The following is a 20,815-nucleotide window of genomic DNA, read 5'->3' as shown; positions in this document are numbered from 1 at the left end:
CAGGGGTGGGACAACAGGAGTGAGACAACATGGGTGGGACAACAGAGGTGGGACAGCAGAGGTGAGACAGCAGAGGTGAGACAACAGAGGTGAGACAACAGAGGTGAGACAACAGTGGTGGGACAACAGTGGTGGGACAACAGGAGTGAGACAACATGGGTGGGACAACAGAGGTGGGACAACAGAGGTGGGACAACAGAGGTGAGACAACAGGGGTGGGACAACACAGGCGGGACAACAGAGGTGGGACAACAGGGGTGAGGCAATAGAGGTGGGACAACAGAGGTGAGACAACAGTGGTGGGACAACAGTGGTGGGACAACAGTGGTGGGACAACAGGGGTGGACAACAGAGGTGAGACAACAGAGGTGGGACAACAGTGGTGGGACAACAGGGGTGGGACAACAGGAGTGAGACAACAGGGGTGGACAACAGAGGTGAGACAACAGAGGCAGGACAACAGAGGCGAGACAACAGAGGCGAGACAACAGAGGCGAGACAACAGAGGTGGGACAACAGAGGTGAGACAACAGGGGTGAGACAACAGGAGTGAGACAACATGGGTGGGACAACAGAGGTGAGACAACAGGGGTGGGACAACAGAGGTGAGACACAGAGGTGGGACAACAGTGGTGGGACAACAGGGGTGGGACAACAGGAGTGAGACAGCATGGGTGGGACAACAGGGGTGGGACAACAGAGGTGGGACAGCAGAGGTGGGACAACAGAAGTGAGACAACAGAGGCAGGACAACAGAGGCGAGACAACAGAGGTGGGACAACAGAGGTGAGACAACAGGGGTGAGACAACAGGGTGAGACAACAGGAGTGAGACAACATGGGTGGGACAACAGAGGTGGGACAGCAGAGGTGAGACAGCAGAGGTGAGACAACAGAGGTGAGACAACAGTGGTGGGACAACAGGGGTGGGACAACAGAGGTGAGACAACAGTGGTGGGACAACAGGGGTGGGACAACAGAGGTGAGACAACAGAGGTGAGACAACAGTGGTGGGACAACAGGGGTGGGACAACAGAGGTGAGACAACAGAGGTGGGACAACAGTGGTGGGACAACAGGAGTGAGACAGCATGGGTGGCACAACAGAGGTGGGACAGCAGAGGTGGGACAACAGGTGAGACAACAGAGGCAGGACAACAGAGGCGAGACAACAGAGGCGAGACAACAGAGGTGGGACAACAGAGGTGAGACAACAGGGGTGAGACAACAGGAGTGAGACAACAGGGGTGGGACAACAGGAGTGAGACAGCATGGGTGGGACAACAGAGGTGGGACAGCAGAGGTGGGACAACAGAAGTGAGACAACAGAGGCAGGACAACAGAGACGAGACAACAGAGGTGGGACAACAGAGGTGAGACAACAGGGGTGAGACAACAGGGGTGAGACAACAGGAGTGAGACAACATGGGTGGGACAACAGAGGTGAGACAACAGGGGTGGGACAACAGAGGTGAGACAACAGAGGTGCGACAACAGAGGTGAGACAACAGGAGTGAGACAACAGAGGTGAGACAACAGAGGTGGGACAACAGAGGTGGGACAACAGAGGTGGGACAACAGGGGTGAGACAACAGGGGTGGGACAACAGGAGTGAGACAACATGGGTGGGACAACAGAGGTGGGACAGCAGAGGTGAGACAGCAGAGGTGAGACAACAGGGGTGAGACAACAGGGGTGAGACAACAGGGGTGGGACAACAGAGGTGGGACAACAGAGGTGGGACAACAGGGGTGGGACAACAGAGGTGAGACAACAGGGGTGAGGCAACAGAGGTGAGACAACAGGGGTGGGACAACAGAGGTGGGACAACAGAGGTGGGACAACAGGGGTGAGGCAATAGAGGTGGGACAACAGGGGTGAGACAATAGAGGTGGGACAACTCCACTGGAAGCAGACACGAGCAAATCAGGGACAAGCTGCAGTTTCTCTACAGAACAGGGAACCTTCATTCCCATACACATACTTTGAAGAAGCGTTGGTGGACAGCTGTCTCGGTGGCTGTGGTCCACTCAGAGCTGCCCGTCTTGCAGTACTCGACATGATAACCTGTGATTGGTCCAGAACCAGAATACACAGGCTTCTTCCACTCCACCACCATCGAATGATCTCGAACTTCAGTCAAAGTCAGGTCGTAGGCAGGACCTGCAGAATGTAAGAGAGCATGAGGAACCTGACGTTAGTGATGAGGATGATGATGAAGGTGATGAAGGTGGTGGTGATGGTGGTGGTGGTGGTGGTGATGGTGGTGGTGGTGATGATGGTGGTGATGATGATGGTGGTGATGATGATGGTGGTGATGATGATGATGGTGATGATGATTGTGATGATGATGGTGGTGGTGATGATGGTGGTGATGATGATGATTGTGATGGTGATGGTGATGATGATGGTGGTGATGGTGGTGGTGTGGTGATGATGGTGATGGTGGTGATGATGATGATGATGGTGGTGGTGGTGATGGTGGTGGTGATGATGATGGTGGTGGTGGTGATGATGATTGTGATGGTGATGGTGATGATGATGATGGTGATGATGATGGTGGTGGTGATGATGGTGGTGATGATGGTGGTGATGATGATGGTGATGATGATGGTGATGGTGATGATGGTGATGATGATGGTGGTGGTGATGATGATTGTGATGGTGATGATGATGGTGGTGATGGTGGTGATGGTGGTGGTGGTGATGATGATGATGGTGATGGTGGTGATGGTGATGGTGGTGGTGGTGATGATGGTGGTGATGATGGTGGTGATGGTGGTGGTGATGATGGTGATGATGGTGGTGATGATGGTGGTGATGATGGTGTGATGATGATGGTGGTGATGATGTGGTGATGATGATGATTGTGATGGTGATGGTGGTGCTGCTGGTGGTGCTGGTGATGATGGTGGTGCTGGTGGTGGTGCTGGTGCTGGTGGTGATGATGATGGTGGTGATGGTGGTGATGATGGTGATGATGATGGTGGTGATGATGATTGTGATGGTGATGGTGGTGGTGATGGTGATGATGGTGGTGATGGTGGTGATGATGGTGATGGTGGTGATGGTGATGATGGTGATGATGGTGATGGTGGTGGTGATGGTGATGATGATGGTGGTGATGTGGTGGTGATGGTGGTGATGATGATGATGGTGATGATGATGGTGATGGTGGTGGTGGTGATGGTGGTGATGGTGGTGGTGATGATGGTGATGGTGGCTGCCCTAACCCTAGATGTTAACTAGATACTAGATGTTAACTAGACACTCACCAGGCTCTGGCATGGTCCAGCCCTCACACGTGAAGTCGTCTGAGTGTTTGGATGCAGGTCCCAGTCCAGCCAGATTGGCCGCATACACCTGGAACTGGTAGACTGCTCCGGCTGTCAGACCCTCAACCTGGCACACCGAATGATGGGATGGGAGCGGTTTAAATCAGATTCTGGGTGGTTTCTGAGCATTTCCACCAAAGATATTATGTCAAACAGAAAGATTTGTGAACCTTATACACTCGTTCAGAGACGGGGGGGATGTGAACTTCCCTCCAGGTGGTGGTGCCGCTGCGTCTCTTGTCCACATAATACTCCTTGATCTTTGAACCTCCAGAGAAAAGAGGCTTTTTCCAGGTCAGGAGCATTGAGTGGCCGTCACAGCTCAGCAATGAGATGTCGTAGGGAGCAGAGGGAGGGGCTAAAAGAATAATGAGATGATGGTCACGGTCACTATTAATTTTATTTTAATTAAACATAAAATAGAGCTGACTGAGGGCAGCTTTGATGGTGATTGGTGCAGACTCCTGGGATTCTTCGCTGAGGCCCAGCTCGTTGATAGCCTGAACACGGAACACATAGGTTTCTCCTTTGCTCAGACCACTGACCACAAACCTGCAAACACACATTCAATGATTAAAAAAGGGAGTTAGAGGATCAAACACAGGTGCAGTTTGACTTTAACAGTCAAATGTGGGGCCCAAACATACTTGGTGCTCTTGTGAGGTTTGTGGTTGGCTGATTTCCAGTCCTTGGAACCCTTCACACACTGATCGATGTAGTAGCCAATTAGATTGTTGGGTTCCTTTGGAGGAGTCCACTGGATGAGGACGGACGTGTCCGTTTCCCTGGTGGCAATCACCTGACCGGGAGCGGATGGCACACCTGGGAACAGGAATATCCGTCAAACTCTACAGGGGACACGTGCACAGGTGTGGGACAACACGACAACCTTTGAGCTCCTGAGTCTGGACGGGTCCAGTCGGCTCTGAGGGCTCACTGTTTCCATAGATGTTGGCAGACAGAACTCTGAACTGATACTGTTTGCCCTCCGCCAGGTCAAAGACGGCGTAGCGAGGGGATCGAATGGGGACCTGAGTGTTCACACGCTGCCAGGCGCCGCCCTCGAGCTGACACTGAGGGAGAGAGACACAGACGGACAGAGAGAGAGAGCAGTTATCAACTACACCCTAACTCAAGAACCAGACTATAATATCCTCATATCATCATCAAAGTAGGTTTTCTTTGCTTCTCTTGCTCCTCGCACAGATGGAGGATTCACACATTCATTTCACATTTCACATTCATTCATTCACCCCCCAGTTCACCCCGATGAGGCAGACTTTCACATTTTACACAGTATCACTACCGAACTAATGGAGATGATTAATGAATCTTCACTCCTTTGGATGTTTTAACCAGAAGGCTTCAACATTTTTCTCTTTAGACATTTTAGCACTTTTTATTCATCTTCTGGGCAATGTTCCTTCATTTGTTTGAACTATTATTAGAATAGGAGACATTCGTAAATCACCTAAATTGCATTTGTAAAAGTCTTAAATAAGGTTGAACAGCCTGGACCCGAGGCTGCTGGAGCCTCTCCAGGAGGTTCTCCTGAAATACTCATTTTGTAGCTGATTGGTCCAGGTTTGGGTTCAAGCTCGTCCCCAAAGGCTGAGCTTGCTTGTGTTTCAAAAACCCAATCATCATACGGTCCACAAAAATGAACACACCCATTCATCCATTCATGAGGTACCTTTTCTATGTAGTACCACATGGGAGCCTTGCTGGAGTAAGAGGGAGCCTTCCAGCTCAGAACCACGTATGTCCGGTCAGTTTCCGAAGCGTAGACGCCTGCAGGAGCAGCTGGAGGCTTTCCTTCAGCTGCACAACAGCACATACGTTGTCCAGTCTCCACACTCTGTGTCCACCACCAGAAGGTGCTCATGTCCCAAAAACTCACCTTCCAAATCATCATCAAAAGACACAACTTCTAATTTCCCTCCCAGTTTTTTGGCTACAGAAAGAAGAGGGTCCAGAAACACAGGAAAAGACAGAAAAACCATAGTTTTCTGTTACAGACCGTTTTCTAATGTAGAAAAGGCAGAAATCGTTATTGTGCTGGTGTCTCGAACGCTCTGGACCCACCGTGGAGCTTCCCAAACTCGCTGGGATCCAGTGCAGCGATGGCGTCAGACATGCGGGAAGCCTTGCTGATCCCGTGGGAGTTGACTGCTCTGACTCTGAAGTAGTAAGAGTGACCTTCGAACAGCCCGGACACGGGGTATTTACAGATCTTAATGGGGTGATCGTTGCACTGGCTCCAGTTGTCAGTTCCCACCTCACATCTACAAAAGGTGGATTCAGACACAATGACATAATCCCTATTGGCATCATGGATCATCATGTCCATCGGAGCGCCAGGTGCGTTGGGCACCGGAGGGGGACCATCTGCGCAGGAAATGATGCGTTAATTATGGAAACCTTGTTTTATGGTGCGAGACATTCAGCCCCCTGCTTGCCTCACCTGACACAGAAACAAAAGCGCTGTGCTCTGCGGTGCCTCCTTTAGTAACCATGCGGAGCGTGTAGAGACCCTCGTCGTCTTTGTACAGCTGAGGCAGAGTCAAGGTGGAAATGCCCCGGCCCGTTTCGATCTTCACCCACTTCGAATCGAACAGACGTGTCTCTACGAGCGAGAAATCGTGACGCACCCTTACTCTCAACCGGTTCTGTAGTTTGATAACACTGTGACGCTGCGTCAGTCAGACGGGCCTGCTGGGTCAGGGTCAGGGTTAGGGGACAACCCTAACCCTGACCCTGACCCGGGGCCGGGGCCGGCGCCACTCGTTGGTGCTCATTACCATCTCTGTACCACTGGGCTTCAGGCTGCAGGTTGGCCAGGTTGGGGTTCAGGGTCACGGTGGCGCTCAGAGTGGCTGACTCTCCCTCGGTGGCAAACACCGGCCCAAACTTCTCCCGGAAGGTAACGTTGATCTTCGTGTAATGGATCTGGGGCAGCATGGCCGCTGCAAGAATGAGGATAAAGAGAGAGGGTGAAGGCCCGGGTCCGACCACAGCAGCGGCCATTACACCAACCCTGACCCTGACCCTGAGCCTGACCCTGACCCTGGGTTGTCTGCTCACCAGTGAATGGCAGCCACGTGTACGGACATGAATCCTCCTCCTGCTTGAACCCTGAAACAATAGAATAAGTTGTCGGTTCAATCTCCATCGATGGAGAAAAGGTCCATTCAAAGTGGAGGCAAGACTCACGTTTGACCAGAACAGCAGCCTGACACGAGGCCTGGCCGTGGCTGTTGGTGGCAACAACGGTGTACTGAGCGGTATCATCAGTGCAGCATCTGGGAACACAGAGACACAAACGGTGGAGCGGACGGTGCTGACAGGCCGGCTCCACCGGGACGGCCCAGAGGGTTCAGCCCATAGTTCCCTCCAGAGTCTGACAAGACAGGACGAGTACGGCCGTTCCCTACAAGGCTGGAGCTCTGTTAGGGGGCGGTTTCTGTTTTGAATTGTTTAATTTCACACACACACACAACACACACACACACACCACACACACACACACACACACGCACACACACACACCCACACACACCCCACACACACCCACACACACATTCACACACACACTCACACACACACACACCACACACACAACACACACACACACACCACACCACACACACACTCACACCACACACACACACAACACACACACACACACTCACTCACACACACACCACACCCACCCACACACACCCACACACACACCCACCCACACACACACCCACACACACACACACACACACACCACCCACACACACCCACACACACCCCACACACACCCCCACACACACCCCCACACGCACTCACACACACACTCACACACACACACTCACACACACACACACACACACACCAGCATCAGATTGTCGTGGCTTTCAGCTTTTGCCGTCTAAGCCAAACAACAGGCTGGAGCTCATTTCTCTTCTCGACAGTGAAGATGAAAACATGATTTATTGGTTCAGGTTCCTGTTGGAGAGGGAAAGTCCAGTTATCACCAGTTGTTCGGGTCCTGTTCATTCTGGTTCCCGCGTGAGAAACATCATGAAATGTTCTGCTGGAACGGTGAGGCACAGACGGGCGACGGTGCTCCACAGGTGAAAACAGGAAATAATACCTGTAAAAGAGTCCGAGGATCCACCAAACCCACCTGAGCGGGTCCAGACTACAGAACCTTTCTATGTTCTCACAAAGGTTTACTTAAATGCAGCAATAGGAAGGTGCTTCTCCTCCAGGAGGACCTGCTCAGCGGTCAGGTGCTAATTTTGTGGCGCTATTTTCCTAGTTGCCATGGTATCATTATGCAGATGGAAAAGGCTGGTTGGGTTCAGGCTGGTGGCTAAACTCCTAACCGATGACGCAGGAGGAACTTTGAGCACAGGAGTAGCAACAAAAGTGAACCTGTGAATCTCATAAATATTCAGCACCAGGTTGGAATGAGCGCAGGAGATGTTCATGTTTTCAGGCCTGGTTTTAAGTTCTGGAGCTGCTCCAGATCTTCAGTCATCTGACCGCTCTCGAGGGGACGGAGAATATTGGGGAGTATTTTTATCGGACTGTTGGCTGAGCAGCGTTCCAGAGAGAGAGAGATGTTGGGAGAAGATGCCGTATCAGGTAACACAGAGGTCAGCACTCCAACAGCTGAGCAGCCCGGTCAGGTGGTCAGGTGACTCTGATGTCATCACTCTTCAGGATCCAGGTCTTCCTGACACCGTCCAGAGAACGAATCCACACTGGGATCCTGATGGATTTACAGATATTCTGGCAGATTCTGTTTATGACTTCAGAGCCAGATGGAACGGTAATATCAGCACCATCGGTGTCATCACGTTAGAAATACGACCCTGTCACATTCTGGGCCTCCCAGAAGTCCGATTTCACAGCTCCCAGCAGAGCAGCTGGAGCGCTGAGAGACAGCAGGACGCCACCGTCTCCTGCAGATCTACTGAAGGAAAATGGGTTTGCAGAACCATTTGGTTGGAACTGATGAGTTAGCAACATCCCATTCTGTCGCAGAACATGTAGCGTTTAACACTTAAGTTACCTTTTTATGTGACAATAGTGTTTAAGGAAATGTAAAGTAAAAAAAGGGAATATTTGATTCGACCGAGCTGCTGTGGTTTCAGCTCCATGGTTGGCAACATTTCAGACAGCTGTGAAGTCCTAAAACTCTCTGTCCTGACGCGGCCACTTCCAAATATATGAGCAATAATCGCTCATTAATAATCAATATCATCTCATTCATAATAATCAATAACCTCTCATTATTAATAATCAGTCATCGCTCATTATTAATAATCAATAACCTCTCATTATTAATAATCAGTAATCGCTCATTATTAATAATCAATAACCTCTCATTCATAATAATCAATAATCTATCATTAATAATAATTGCTCATTAATAATAATCAATAATCTCTTCCTTGTGGCTCGCTGTACCTCAGGATTTCCAGAGAATGGATTCCACCCGTACGGTCCAGCAGGTACCTTCCAGAGGAAACATCCAGGATCACGTCGTCTTTGTACCTGAAAGGAAGGTCGACGGGGTCAGCCTGGGAGGGAGACACCAACCACTAACCAGCCACACACACACACACACACACACACACACACTCACACACACACACACACTCACACACACACACACTCACACACACACACACACACACACCAGCATCAGATTGTCGTGGCTTTCAGCTTTTGCCGTCTAAGCCAAACAACAGGCTGGAGCTCATTTCTCTTCTCGACAGTGAAGATGAAAACATGATTTATTGGTTCAGGTTCCTGTTGGAGAGGGAAAGTCCAGTTATCACCAGTTGTTCGGGTCCTGTTCATTCTGGTTCCCGTGTGAGAAACATCATGAAATGTTCTGCTGGAACGGTGAGGCACAGACGGGCGACGGTGCTCCACAGGTGAAAACAGGAAATAATACCTGTAAAAGAGTCCAAGGATCCAACAAACCCACCTGAGCGGGTCCAGACTACAGAACCTTTCTATGTTCTCACAAAGGTTTACTTAAATGCAGCAATAGGAAGGTGCTTCTCCTCCAGGAGGACCTGCTCAGCGGTCAGGTGCTAATTTTGTGGCGCTATTTTCCTAGTTGCCATGGTATCATTATGCAGATGGAAAAGGCTGGTTGGGTTCAGGCTGGTGGCTAAACTCCTAACCGATGACGCAGGAGGAACTTTGAGCACAGGAGTAGCAACAAAAGTGAACCTGTGAATCTCATAAATATTCAGCACCAGGTTGGAATGAGCGCAGGAGATGTTCATGTTTTCAGGCCTGGTTTTAAGTTCTGGAGCTGCTCCAGATCTTCAGTCATCTGACCGCTCTCGAGGGGACGGAGAATATTGGGGAGTATTTTTATCGGACTGTTGGCTGAGCAGCGTTCCAGAGAGAGAGAGATGTTGGGAGAAGATGCCGTATCAGGTAACACAGAGGTCAGCACTCCAACAGCTGAGCAGCCCGGTCAGGTGGTCAGGTGACTCTGATGTCATCACTCTTTAGGATCCAGGTCTTCCTGACACCGTCCAGAGAACGAATCCACACTGGGATCCTGATGGATTTACAGATATTCTGGCAGATTCTGTTTATGACTTCAGAGCCAGATGGAACGGTGTCATCACGTTAGAAATACGACCCTGTCACATTCTGGGCCTCCCAGAAGTCCGATTTCACAGCTCCCAGCAGAGCAGCTGGAGCGCTGAGAGACAGCAGGACGCCACCGTCTCCTGCAGATCTACTGAAGGAAAATGGGTTTGCAGAACCATTTGGTTGGAACTGATGAGTTAGCAACATCCCATTCTGTCGCAGAACATGTAGCGTTTAACACTTAAGTTACCTTTTTATGTGACAATAGTGTTTAAGGAAATGTAAAGTAAAAAAAGGGAACATTTGATTCGACCGAGCTGCTGTGGTTTCAGCTCCATGGTTGGCAACATTTCAGACAGCTGTGAAGTCCTAAAACTCTCTGTCCTGACGCGGCCACTTCCAAATATATGAGCAATAATCGCTCATTAATAATCAATATCATCTCATTCATAATAATCAATAACCTCTCATTATTAATAATCAGTCATCGCTCATTATTAATAATCAATAACCTCTCATTATTAATAATCAGTAATCGCTCATTATTAATAATCAATAACCTCTCATTCATAATAATCAATAATCTATCATTAATAATAATTGCTCATTAATAATAATCAATAATCTCTTCCTTGTGGCTCGCTGTACCTCAGGATTTCCAGAGAATGGATTCCACCCGTACGGTCCAGCAGGTACCTTCCAGAGGAAACATCCAGGATCACGTCGTCTTTGTACCTGAAAGGAAGGTCGACGGGGTCAGCCTGGGAGGGAGACACCAACCACTAACCAGCCACTCACCAACCACTCACCAACCACTCACCAACCACTCACCAACCACTAACCAGCCACTCACCAGCCACTCACCAACCACTAACCAGCCACTCACCAGCCACTCACCAACCACTAACAGCCACTCACCAGCCACTACCAGCCACTCACCAACCACTAACCAGCCACTCACCAGCCACTCACCAGCCACTCACCAACCACTCACCAGCCACTCACCAGCCACTCACCAACCACTAACCAGCCAGTCACCAGCCAGTCACCAGCCACTCACCAGCCACTCACCAACCACTCACCAGCCAGTCACCAGCCAGTCACCAGCCACTACCAGCCACTCACCAACCACTAACCAGCCACTCACCAGCCAGTCACCAACCACTCACCAGCCAGTCACCAGCCAGTCACCAGCCACTCACCAGCCACTCACCAGCCACTAACCAGCCGCTCACCAGCCACTAACCAGCCACTAACCAGCCACTCACCAGCCACTCACCCGTCACTAACCAGCCACTAACCAGCCACTCACCACTTCACCGTGGGCATGGGGAAGCCGTCCACCGTGCAGAAGAGTTTGACGGAGGTGTTCTCAAAGACGGTGTGTGAGCGGAGCCGCACCAGGAAGTGCGGCCCCCTGATCATCGGCCCTTCGTACACATACTTGTCCAGCCTTTTCTTCTTGATCTGCACATAAACCTCGTTTACTCACCCAAAGGTGCCACCTGACAGATCAGCTGTGAGAGTCTCACCATTTGCTGCACGTGAACGTGTGTTTTGTGCTCATATCTCTCCTCCATCGTCTTTGAGCTGAAGATAAAAATGAAATCAGGCTCACAGTAGCTGGTTTTCATCTACACGCACCAACAATCCACCGATCTGGTTAGTTCATCACTTTTAAAGTTGGTCTAGTGTGTTATATCTATAATTAAATCTTTTTTAACGTACCTAACTTGTGGAGTATTGGGAACATTTTTGCATGCACGACTCTTTCCAGGCAGATGTTCTTTGGTGTAAACACGTTTGACAACATCATTTTCTATATTTCAGGCTACTGCTGAAACACAGTGAGCAACATGCTAGCTAGCACTCATGAAGGGGCCCAGTGTTAATATTTATACAAACATCTAAGCCGGCGTGGACAAAAACCAAGTTTCCAGCATAGATATAATTCTCAACAATATTCACCATAAATAGAGGAAATGTCTCTGACATTTGATGTTTGACAATATGGACATCAGGACAAATCATGTCTTTATTTCTTGCCTGAACACAACTTGACAGTGACAAAGCGGTCGTTTGGCATCGCTGTAGCAAAGAAGAGCGATGAAGCCGCTGTGACTCGTGTGCTTTCGCTCCCACAGACACGAGCGCATGTGGTCAACTTTAAAGCATTGCTGTGTGAGTGTTGCCCTGTAGAGGGTTTGGATCCCAGAGAGCATTGACCATGGAGTTTCTCTCAAAACATGAGGCTTTGCAAGAAAAGGATAAACAGCCAAAGAGGAAAAAAGAGTTAAAAAAGAAGATGAAAAAAGACATTTTGTGAAAAATGGCAAATCACAAACCCTGAGTCTGAGTCTGTGTTTAGCTTCCTCGCTGTTAGCCAGTTTGTTCTTTAGCACTGGGGCGTAAGAAAGCTGTGAGTTGCAGCAGTTTAAGGTTAGATTAGCCGATGTTGATTAATATAAGACATTTTGGAAGAATCAAAGAACTGCACGTGTTTGATGACCAGATGAAGTTAGCTTGATCTGAACTAGGTTAGTGCAACATGTTAATTTAACTAAAATGGATCAAATCCCATTTGTAGCTATGTTAGCTAGCCAAAATCTCATCATTAGATCTGTCTTTTAGCTGCACAGGGTACCTGCTGTAGTCTTGAACCACATATTGGCTCTGTTTGTGACGGTAGTCATGGTTGTAATTCCCACGTTTGATCCACTTTGACATGGTGACACTGTAGAACCTGACCTGTGGGACCAAAGGAGCCACGCACAAATAGGATCACTCACAACAGCGGCAAACATGCGCCGTTTGGTGGAGACGCAATAAGAGTCATTTTCAAACAGGACTTTGGGACTTTTATAATGTTTTACCAAAGAGCACAACCAAATCATGACAGCATTGTTTGCTGGCCTGGACCCTCCACAAAGCTCTAATGGAAGGTTTTCTAGTTTTAAAGAGCCACACACACATGGTCACATGCACAGTAGCATGAGCGACGCGGACGATTGAGCGTCACTTTAACAGCTCGAAGTCAGCACAAAGGGGATTCCGGCTCGTTTCCTGTCACAATTATACTTTTTATCTATCAGCCACTGGAACCAAACTTCATCATGGAAGCCAGATCCCCAGAAATGGGTCACACACAATGGACCCATCCTCAACCTGAGCTACAGACATTTGAGGAGCAGGTTTCACTGGCCTCAAGCTGCCTTCCCGACCTGCAACCTCAAGTCTGCCAGCAAGTCTGCCAGCAAGTCTGCCAGCAAGTCTGCCATCAAGTCTCCCATCAGGTCTGCCATCAAGTCTCCCATCAAGTCTCCCATCAAGTCTGCCATCAAGTCTCCCATCAAGTCTGCCATCAAGTCTGCCATCAAGTCTCCCATCAAGTCTCCCATCAAGTCTGCCAGCAAGTCTGCCATCAAGTCTGCCAGCAAGTCTGCCAGCAAGTCTGCCAGCAAGTCTGCCAGCAAGTCTGCCATCAAGTCTCCCATCAAGTCTGCCAGCAGGTCTGCTTCACTGAGGAAGCAACGCACAAGTGCACTTAGTGTGAATACAGCAGCAACTTCTGCAACAGGACGTAAACATGACAGCAAAACAGGTGAGAAACAGGTCAAAAGAAGCTTTAAGCTCATTCCAAGAGATCAGAACAAGCAGGTGATGTTGCAAAAGTCTACACTCTAAAGGTCTACACTCTAAAGGTCTACCCTCTCAAGGTCTACACTCTAAAGGTCTACACTCTAAAGGTCTACACTCTAAAGGTCTACACTCCAAAAGTCTACACTCCAAAAGTCTACACTCCAAAAGTCTACACTCTAAAGGTCTACACTCTAAAGGTCTACCCTCTAAAGGTCTACCCTCTAACGGTCTACCCTCTCAAGGTCTACACTCTAAAGGTCTACACTCTAAAGGTCTACACACTAAAAGTCTACACTTGATAGAGTGATGAGCCTTTTCATTCACATCCATAAATTGAAACCGTCCCGCAGCACCACAACGTGTCCAGTGAATAATCTGTCCTCCCTAACGAGGCAGGCGGGGGATTATGATCCTCGGTGGACAGATGGATCCAGCTAAAGTGCTGCCACCATCCGAAGGCTTTAGGGGCTCCGTTCCGGGGCCCGGCAGCAGTCCCTCGTGATCCCTCACACCTCCCTCTGAGCCCACCTGGTTCTGACACCAGCACTGGTCGCACACTTCCAGAGCAGAACCAACAAACGTGCAGCTTTTTCTTACCCCTTATTTCAGATTTCCTCTCCAGCCACTTGTTGTCAGCACGAATCCACAGGGAATCCACCTGAACAGCGGACCAGGCTCACTAACCCCCACCCGCCTCCAGCTGACCCCCACCAGCTTCTCCCAGCGGCCTTATAAGGAGAGAGCTGCCTATATATAACCAGGATCCTTCAAGACTCTGGACCACTGCAACCGAGCAAATGGGATTTTTCCCATTCGGGATTGAATTTGTTCATTTACTGTAAATTACATGAACATTTGAGGCTACAGAGCTGCTACTTAACAACTGCTGGCTGATACACTGTGGAAAAAATGTGAAAAAACAACTACACTAAAAAAAATCTGAGTTTGTAAAAAGAAAATGAAGTGAAAATGTTTTGTCAGTAGCGAAGCGTTGTGTTGTGCTAAACTGCAGTTCTGGAATGTTCTCTCCCGACATCCTGCTCAGCTTATTCTGCACCTCAGCACCCCGCGCTCATGTTGAACTTTGGCTTTGGCCTATTTATACGACGAGCCTACAGTTACCGCTGGACTATTCCTGACATGGCGGAGTAGCTGTGAAACACATTTCAGCATCTCAAGTGTGACCACATGACAGGAGAATTAGAGGAATCAGGCAAGACGAGTGGGAACGTTCCCAGAACATGGAAATCTGTGCAGAGGATTTCTGGGACTGTTTGAAAGACGCTGCTGCATCAACCCTGCGAGTAAAGGGAAGTACAAAGGAAGGTGGGAAGGATTCTGACAACAACAGTGATGTAATTGTATTTCCTGTCACTATAAATAGATACAAGACATAAGGAAGGTTCCACAGACGCACATAAAAGTCAGCAGCTGGGTTTCTGGATTAAGGACCATTCCTGGCAACACCTTAAAGTCTGATGTTATTTATGCCAGGTCTCAAACAATGATTTATATGCAAATGCACGTTTTTCGTATTAAACTGTGTTCCTGTAAATGAGCATAACATTTTGATAAAAGGTCAAACTTGCTGATAAGGAACAGTCAGCAATGGCCATTTATCTAAAATGTGTCACGCGCTTTCTTTATTATTATTTTTTTCAATTTATTTTATTTGCTTTTTAGGACGATTTAAAGCGTTTGCCCTTATCTCCAAGCAGTGCGAGTGCGCGTTAAACGGAAATTGCGTGTTTGCGGTCCAAGCGCGCCCCCCGCTGGTCATCCGGCGGGACTACATGTGCACGAAGCCCAGTTGCAGCGTTGACGCGTGCAGACGGAATTTAGGAGCAAATTTTTCACCACAGGGGGGCGCTGACAAATCACCTGCACCAAGAAACACTTTTAAACTTGGTCATTTTGTCTAGTCCAGAAAACACCTTAGCATTCAGTATCTGCAGACTTTTCAGTCTTTTTAACGTTTCTATTACTCTTGGTTTTTCATTTTAAATTATGCTGAGTAATTAGTGTGAACATAGTTATAGTAAGTATTGGGTAAGCATACAAAATACTGGGTGACAAACTCGGAAAGCCGCAGCCGGTGGACACCGAACCCTAAAACAAGCGACCCTCCCGTCACGTGACGGCCCACGACGCCCCGGATTGGCTGAGCAGACAAACAGGCAGTAAAGTTGAAGCGGAGTCCCGAAGTGGTGCGCGTTCATGCTCAGTCGTGCTGGCAAAGCAACATTTACAGTATCCTCATAATATACTGCTGTTTTAGACTAATAGCGTGAATATTTTAATCAGACGCTACGCGGCTTTGGGTGAGTCTATTGTAACATTCAGATAAATGAGACGCGTCTGTGTTATAACTTCTGTGTAAAGATCAATCATAAACATAATTAGCTTCTTCTTTACGGTCTTATTTTGTCTCCTTTTTTTAAAAAAACACGCGCTTTATTGTTGGCGGTGAGATTTGTTAAGGTCCGTTTAAACAAACCGCTCATTTTGTTTTACTTATGTTACGGTTGTTGTCGAGTTGTTGAGTTCAGCAGACGTCAGTCACGTGATACTCACGTGATACAGACAGTTTAAGAGCCTCCCTCCTTCCCTAGAGGAGCCTCCTTCCCTCCTTCCCTAGAGGAGCCTCCTTCCCTAGAGGAGCCCTTCTCCTCCTTCCCTCCCTCCCTCCCTCCCTAGAGGAGCTATTCTCCTCCCTCCCTCCCTAGAGGAGCTCTTCTCCTCCCTCCCTCCTTCCCTAGAGGAGCCTCCTTCCCTAGAGGAGCCCTTCTCCTCCTTCCCTCCCTCCCTCCCTAGAGGAGCTATTCTCCTCCCTCCCTCCCTAGAGGAGCTCTTCTCCTCCCTCCCTCCCTCCCTAGAGGAGCTCTTCTCCTCCCTCCCTCCTTCCCTAGAGGAGCCTCCTTCCCTAGAGGAGCCCTTCTCCTCCTTCCCTCCCTCCCTCCCTCCCTAGAGGAGCTATTCTCCTCCCTCCCTCCCTAGAGAGCTCTTCTCCTCCCTCCCTCCCTCTCTAGAGGAGCCTCCTCCCTCCCTAGAGGAGCCTCCTCCTTCCTCCCTCTCTAGAGGAGCCTCCTCCCTCCTCCCTCCCTAGAGGAGCCTCCTCCATCCTCCCTCTCTAGAGGAGCCTCCTCCATCCTCCCTCTCTAGAGGAGCCTCCTCCCTCCTCCCTCCCTAGAGGAGCCTCCTCCCTCCCTAGAGGAGCCCTTCTCCTCCCTCCCTCCCTAGAGGAGCCCTTCTCTCCTTCCCTCCCTCCCTCCCTCCCTAGAGGAGCCTCCTTCCCTAGAGGAGCCTCCTCCCTCCTCCCTCCCTAGAGGAGCCTCCTCCCTCCCTAGAGGAGCCCTTCTCCTCCCTCCCTCCCTAGAGGAGCCCTTCTCCTTCTTCCCTCCCTCCCTCCCTCCTCCCTCCCTAGAGGAGCCTCCTCCCTCCCTAGAGGAGCCTCTCTCCTCCTCCTCCCTAGAGGAGCCTCCTCCTTCCTCCCTCTCTAGAGGAGCCTCCTCCCTCCCTAGAGGAGCCTCCTCCTTCCTCCCTCTCTAGAGGAGCTCCTCCCTCCCCTAGAGGAGCCTCCTCCCTCCTCCCTCTCTAGAGGAGCCTCCTCCCTCCTCCCTCCCTAGAGGAGCCTCCTCCATCCTCCCTCTCTAGAGGAGCCTCCTCCCTCCCTAGAGGAGCCTCCTCCCTCCCTAGAGGAGCCTCCTCCATCCTCCCTCTCTAGAGGAGCCTCCTCCTCCCTCCTAGAGGAGCCCTTCTCCTCCCTCCCTCCCTAGAGGAGCTCTTCTCCTTCTTCCCTCCCTCCCTCCCTCCCTCGAGGAGCCTCCTCCATCCTCCCTCTCTAGAGGAGCCTCCTCCCTCCCTAGAGGAGCCTTCTCCTCCCTCCCTCCCTAGAGGAGCCCTTCTCCTTCTTCCCTCCCTCCCTCCCTCCCTCTCTAGAGGAGCCTCCTCCTCTCTAGAGGAGCCTCCTCCCTCCTCCCTCCTAGAGGAGCCTCCTCCTCCTCCCCCCTAGAGGAGCCTCCTCCCTCTAGAGGAGCCTCTCCCTCTCTAGAGGAGCCTCCTCCCTCCTCCCTCCTCCCTAGAGGAGCCTCCTCCCTCCTCCCTCCCTAGAGGAGCCTCCTCCCTCCCTAGAGGAGCCTCCTCCCTCCTCCCTCCCTAGAGGAGCCTCCTCCCTCCCTAGAGGAGCCTCCTCCCTCCCTCGAGGAGCCTCCTCCCTCCTCCCTCCCTAGAGGAGCCTCCTCCCTCCCTCCCTCCCTCTTGTGTAGGAGGTGCAGCTCCACCTGGGAATCGGGCTGCAGAAGCTGCTGATTGAGGCAGCGATGATCTAACAGATGTGGTGTTTCAGGTGCATCATGAGGCTGGAGCGTCCCGCCCTGCTCTGCCTGGCAGCAGCCTGGTCCTGGTCCTGGTCCTGGTCCTGGTCTCCTGTCATCTCATCTGCGTAAGTGTGGCTGAGGGACACCAGGGAGATGATTGTGTGACTCTCCAGGAGAGGATGGAGGGACACATCGTTGAGGACAACATGTTTCATGGAGGCATTTGTGGAACTGCACTTTATAATTTGTGCTTTTTGTAGACACATGTGGACCAAACTGATCCTGACCCACCACTGGCCCGTGACCTTCTGTAGCGTGAGTTTCCTTCTGGGCTTCATCATGTTCTGCTTTGCTGCATCAGCAGCCCCGTGACAGTGTTGGTCCAGTAACTCGGTGAAAGATATTAGCCTGGAAATGAGGAAGCGTAATCAGTAATAGAAACCATAACGGTCCGTTTCATTAGCCTCATATTAGCCTAGCTTTAGCTTCAGCCTTGATTAGAGACCTGAAACGATGCAAACGATGTCTGACAGGTCGGAGACGGACCGACAAACGGGCCTTTTGAAATGAAAGACTCATGTTTGCTCAAATAATGTTGCGAATTAGGTTTGGCAGGATTAGAGGATTCATGAGGAAGTCTACAGATCCAGTTCCTTTCTCGTAAGCAGATTCCACATTAACCTTTAACCTTTGACTTTGTTCACAATGACGGGAACTTGTTTTAGCTGCGCTGCTAACGCTGCTAGCGCTGCTAACGGTGCTAGCGCTGCTAGCGCTGCTAACGGTGCTAACGCTGCTCGTAGGGCTGCTGAGGGTCTCTGGCTGGTCCGGGAGGCTGCCCTCGCGGCCTGGTCCATGTTCCTCTAACTTTGGCTCCTGGTCCTCTCAGGTCGAACACTGCCGTGCCAACTTTAGCTACTGGACTCTACACGGACTTTGGTATGTGTGATGTTCATCAGTTAATAGTTGCAAATGTGTTTTCCAGCCTTGTTTCTCCTTTCCAGGCCAGATAAAGGGATCGACTGTAATTCTTCGTGGCATTTCAACAGTTCTCTTATTGAGGTAAATCCAATGATTAGCAAGCGTGTCTCAGCTTAGCGGTGAGCTGGGACTGGACCGGCGCCATCGAGGAGCGTACTGGACAGGAAATGACGGTTTCCCACGCTGTGTGCAGGACCTGCTTCCAGACATGGAGAGAAGTTGGCCGGACTTGCTTCAACCATCATCTGCCAGATTCTGGTAGTAATTCCAGCTGCCAGGTTTGCTCCTCATCGCTGTCGTTGCTGATCTTAAGTGTTGTTTCCTGTGTCCATCAGGAAATACGAGTGGTTCAAACACGGCACATGTGCTGCTCAAGCATCTTCTCTGAACACGCAGCATAAATACTTCAGCAAAGCTCTGGAACTCTACCATAAAGTGGATCTGGACGGGTACGACACTCCTCCACAGGCCGGCCCATATTGATTTTCACTTCCTGTTCCTGTTTCACTGCTCGTATTAAAGCGTTCGGTCTCCCCCTGGAAGCATCAGCACCAACCCCCCCCTGTGTTTCTGCTTATCTTAGCACCCTGAAGAAGTTCGGCATCAGGCCTTCAGAGGAGCAGTATTCGGTGAGTCCACGTAGCCGCCGGCGCTAGCGACGCCTGTTCTAACCCCCCCGTGTCTGCAGCTCTCACAGATTGAAGGAGTCATTGAGAACTTCTATGGCACCACCCCCAAGATCCAGTGTGTCCATCCGAAGGTACCTGGAGAAGGACGCCACCTGGCGTCTGGTGGTAGCTGCTGACCTGCTCACTCTCTCCACAGGACGCTGACCGGCAGGTTCTGGGCCAGATCGAGATCTGCTTCAGCCCCGACTTCACCCTGCTGGACTGTGAGAGGCGGGGAACCAGGGGGGAACCTTCAGAGGGGGGCGTGAAGCCGCTGCTGTCTGTGGGCGGAGCATCAGAGTTTAGTGTGTGCGACCATGACCTGCCCGTGTACTACCCCCCTGTGTCCTAACGCCACAGGTGTGTGTGGCTCCCAGCCAGGTGCAGCTTCACCTGAGACCTTCACCTGGAGACCTTCACCTGAGACCTTCACCTGAGACCAAGTTGATGTGTTGTTGATTCACCTTCATGAACCTTAAAGTGAGATTTGACTTGAACAAACCCTGACTGCTGTGGTTAATCAGCCCAGTTCTGAGTTCTACTGAGACCCCAACCCTGCACAATGGTGGCTCCAGCTCAGGCAGACCCGCTGCCCTCAGGGTTCAGGACCACTCTCAGGGTTCTGGACCCGTCTCAGGGTCCTGGACCAGTCTCAGGGTTCAGGACCAGTCTTCCATAGTTCTGGTTCAGTGTTGGGCCTCCGTGTCTCTGCTTTGGGACGCAGCGACTGCTCTTTAAATTCAGCTGCATGTGTCCGTTGTGAACGTGCACAGTCAGGAGAGCGAGGAGGAGCTTGTGTCCAGATGTTCAGCAGGCCCTGTCCCCTGTCTCTGACCCCTGTCTCTGTCCCCTGTTCTGTCCCCTGTTCTGTCTCTGTCCCCTGTCTCTGTCCCCTGTTCTGTCCTCTGTCCCCTGTCTGTCCCCTGTTCTGTCCCCTGTCCCCTGTTCTGTCCCCTGTTCTGTCCCCCTGTCTCTGTCTCTGTCCCCTGTCCCAGTCTTTCTGCCTGTCCACGTCTCCTCGCTGCGTATGAATATTCATGTTGTGATCTTCTTAAAGCCGTAATCCTACCGGACAAAGGCACCGGTCCATAATCCCGAGTCTCCTCCCACCAGCGGAGTGACTAAACATGCTCGTGCCAAAATGTCTCCACGTGCACACTCATGCAGAACTACAGCCCAGCAGGAGGAGCTCCGGGAGCAGAGCCTTCACTGAGCAGAGATTAGGCACCAGGTCCACAGAACCAGAACCAGAACCTG

The 20,815-nt window shown here is 50.7% G+C and overlaps 2 protein-coding genes across 4 annotated transcripts in view; one reads left to right on the top strand and one right to left on the bottom strand.

Annotated features, from left to right (window-relative positions):
• myom2b (myomesin 2b) overlaps nt 1-14,335 on the bottom strand; it is a 27,976-nt gene extending 13,641 nt beyond the window's left edge. Inside the window, exons 1-18 of the mRNA XM_057025115.1 lie at nt 14,191-14,335; nt 12,599-12,702; nt 11,487-11,544; nt 11,267-11,421; nt 10,603-10,689; nt 6,547-6,635; nt 6,418-6,468; nt 6,135-6,299; nt 5,798-5,959; nt 5,419-5,721; nt 5,234-5,287; nt 5,027-5,154; nt 4,223-4,406; nt 3,981-4,155; nt 3,764-3,885; nt 3,504-3,691; nt 3,274-3,400; nt 1,983-2,161 (exon numbers count right to left, since the gene is read on the bottom strand). Of these exons, the coding sequence (XP_056881095.1) occupies nt 1,983-2,161; nt 3,274-3,400; nt 3,504-3,691; nt 3,764-3,885; nt 3,981-4,155; nt 4,223-4,406; nt 5,027-5,154; nt 5,234-5,287; nt 5,419-5,721; nt 5,798-5,959; nt 6,135-6,299; nt 6,418-6,468; nt 6,547-6,635; nt 10,603-10,689; nt 11,267-11,421; nt 11,487-11,544; nt 12,599-12,681 (2,310 nt within the window). The 5' untranslated portion in view covers nt 12,682-12,702; nt 14,191-14,335. The remainder of the gene's footprint in view (nt 1-1,982; nt 2,162-3,273; nt 3,401-3,503; nt 3,692-3,763; nt 3,886-3,980; nt 4,156-4,222; nt 4,407-5,026; nt 5,155-5,233; nt 5,288-5,418; nt 5,722-5,797; nt 5,960-6,134; nt 6,300-6,417; nt 6,469-6,546; nt 6,636-10,602; nt 10,690-11,266; nt 11,422-11,486; nt 11,545-12,598; nt 12,703-14,190) is intronic.
• A 1,421-nt stretch (nt 14,336-15,756) lies between these two features.
• Nucleotides 15,757-20,059, top strand: rnaset2 (ribonuclease T2). Of its 3 annotated transcripts, XM_057025112.1 has the most exons (10): nt 15,757-15,914; nt 17,939-18,034; nt 18,170-18,224; nt 18,799-18,848; nt 18,914-18,971; nt 19,084-19,148; nt 19,226-19,339; nt 19,474-19,519; nt 19,579-19,650; nt 19,716-20,059. In XM_057025112.1, the coding sequence occupies exons 2-10, from the start codon at nt 17,946-17,948 to the stop codon at nt 19,908-19,910; spliced, it is 744 nt and encodes a 247-aa protein (XP_056881092.1). In that variant the 5' UTR covers nt 15,757-15,914; nt 17,939-17,945; the 3' UTR covers nt 19,911-20,059. The 3 variants fall into 3 exon arrangements, with proteins under 3 accessions (XP_056881092.1, XP_056881093.1, XP_056881091.1); XM_057025111.1 differs by lacking the exon at nt 15,757-15,914 and having other exon boundaries at nt 17,920-18,034; XM_057025113.1 differs by lacking the exons at nt 15,757-15,914; nt 19,579-19,650 and having other exon boundaries at nt 17,919-18,034.
• Nucleotides 20,060-20,815: the final 756 nt, after the last annotated feature.

Source organism: Takifugu flavidus, chromosome 2, assembly GCF_003711565.1.
Source record: "Takifugu flavidus isolate HTHZ2018 chromosome 2, ASM371156v2, whole genome shotgun sequence".
Classification (NCBI taxonomy): Eukaryota; Metazoa; Chordata; class Actinopteri; order Tetraodontiformes; family Tetraodontidae; genus Takifugu; species Takifugu flavidus.
This window is presented reverse-complemented; position numbering and strand designations above follow the sequence as displayed.

Coding starts and splice junctions, on each gene's coding strand:
- rnaset2 (XM_057025111.1), top strand. CDS start 17,925: ATGTGGTGTTTCAGGTGCATCATGAGGCTGGAGCGTCCCGCCCTGCTC. Junction 18,972..19,083: donor TCAACAGTTCTCTTATTGAG/GTAAATCCAATG, acceptor CGCTGTGTGCAG/GACCTGCTTCCAGACATGGA. Junction 19,340..19,473: donor CATAAAGTGGATCTGGACGG/GTACGACACTCC, acceptor TGCTTATCTTAG/CACCCTGAAGAAGTTCGGCA.